Here is a 1,757-nt window from a genome sequence, read left to right as displayed (position 1 = left end):
GTTCCTGCCGGCAAAAACCATCCGCGAGAAAATGCGAATCTTCGAGCAAGGTTTGAGTCTGGATGTCCTTGATCGTACATACTAGTGTGACAGCAGTAGAGCTCGGTTCATCGCTCATCGCACATGCTTTATCGCTCTTGACGTGGTTTTCTCATTTCCTCGAAATCGCTTGTTGGAAGGTCTCAGCTAACGTCTGCTCTGCTCTTTCGCTGTGATAGATGAAACACACCTAGACGAGAACGCGGCCATCACTGGAAACAACGCACATACAGATCAACAGCAGAGGAGACGACGTGCATTGTCGGGTGATAGAGTCATCACAGGCAGCTCGCCCGGAGCGGGAATGATGCGACCAATCAACTCCAACCAGAGCGTCATGACAGACGCCCAAGGTTTGATAGTGCCAAAGAAGCTGGTTAACCCGGTGCTCGAGTCTATCGACCGTCAGAACCTGCACCGGGAGATGATGTTCAACCAGAAGATGTAAGTTGAACTACTTCTTTTAGGTCTAATCAACGTGCTCATGTCTCTCTCTCTCTCTCTCTCTCTCTCTCTTTCGGGGTCCTTTCAGTGGGAAGAGCGTACTCAACCAGAAGACGGAACTCCAGCGTGCTCTCGAGAAGCAAAAGGAACGTCAGGTGTTGGCGGCGCAAAACCTAACCAAGCAGACAGAGCAAACAATCGCCAGCGAGCTGGGACGTGTCATTATGCAACGAGCTCAGCGACTCGAGCAGCAGAAAGGTGGCAGTGGAACAGCTGGTGCAGAGCCTCCAGGAGGTTCCATTAATCCGGAGTACTTGAATGCACGCGCTAAGCTGCGGGCTACGGTTGATACGAAATGATGAGGTTCGCAGACCTGCCAGAACCACGTTAGGTCGACGTTCCAGCTCTGTTCCGTTTGTCCTTTCTCGATTTGTGGCTGCGCTTACGTGGTTTCTTGTTCCTTTTTTCTTCTGCGCAAGCGAGGGCCCTCCTCACCGGCGACGTGTAATGTGCTCGTTTTAGGCTTTATGTAGGCACCTTATTTTTAAAAAGAAGTATCACCCGACATTTCGCGGGCGATTGCAGCAGCAGTAGCAGCCATAGCAAGTAGAACCGGGTGGTGTTTGCGCGTAGCTTTTATCGATGTGATTTCAGCAAATGGCACCTTTTTGGGGTGGCAGTGGTATGCGGCCCTCCTCTCTTTCCACCCCCCCACCCCCATCACCCTGTTCATCCTCCTCCTCATCCTCCTCCACATCCTTCATCTTCTTCTCCACCCACTGTACCATTAGACTGAAACCGTAGTATGAGTGGGAACGTTTGAACGATCTTTTACGCCAGTGATAAGCGAAGAGTGCGTGCGCGGAATGTGTGAATGTGTGGTAAGAGGAGATGCAGATGCAACCGTAGGCTTTAAATAGGATTAGTTAGTGATGGCTCTGTTGGCTGCGTAATTATGTGTTTTTTAACTCTTAATGTCCTCCTACTATCCGTGCGTTTCACCTCATGTCTTCTCTCGTTCGTGCATTTCATCTGGCGATCGTTGCGTAATGAGGAGAATTAATTTTAACTTCCAAAGCTTGCCGTTCAGTTGAATGCACACAATATCAGTTTGGATGAGTACGATCGGAGATGGGTACGATCCCAGTTGAAGGACTGCTGAGTCTGGCAGTCGAGCAAGAGGTACTGATAGTGATACTGGGAAACGAAGGTGAACACTTTAAATGAAAGTCGAATACAACAACCGACATTGATAGTTCTTCCAAAATGCATGA

At 49.5% G+C, this 1,757-nt stretch overlaps 1 protein-coding gene across 1 annotated transcript; it reads left to right on the top strand.

Annotated features, from left to right (window-relative positions):
- The first annotated feature begins 272 nt into the window (after window positions 1-272).
- Window positions 273-842, top strand: LOC128729105 (protein FAM107B). Its single transcript, XM_053822754.1, has 2 exons — window positions 273-483; window positions 572-842. Exons 1-2 carry the CDS (start codon window positions 344-346, stop codon window positions 840-842), a joined length of 411 nt encoding a protein of 136 aa, XP_053678729.1. The 5' UTR covers window positions 273-343.
- Window positions 843-1,757: the final 915 nt, after the last annotated feature.

The sequence above is a fragment of the Anopheles nili genome, chromosome X, assembly GCF_943737925.1.
Source record: "Anopheles nili chromosome X, idAnoNiliSN_F5_01, whole genome shotgun sequence".
In the NCBI taxonomy this organism is placed as follows: Eukaryota; Metazoa; Arthropoda; class Insecta; order Diptera; family Culicidae; genus Anopheles; species Anopheles nili.
This window is presented reverse-complemented; position numbering and strand designations above follow the sequence as displayed.

Coding starts and splice junctions, on each gene's coding strand:
- LOC128729105 (XM_053822754.1), top strand. CDS start 344: ATGATGCGACCAATCAACTCCAACCAGAGCGTCATGACAGACGCCCAA. Junction 484..571: donor ATGATGTTCAACCAGAAGAT/GTAAGTTGAACT, acceptor GGGTCCTTTCAG/TGGGAAGAGCGTACTCAACC.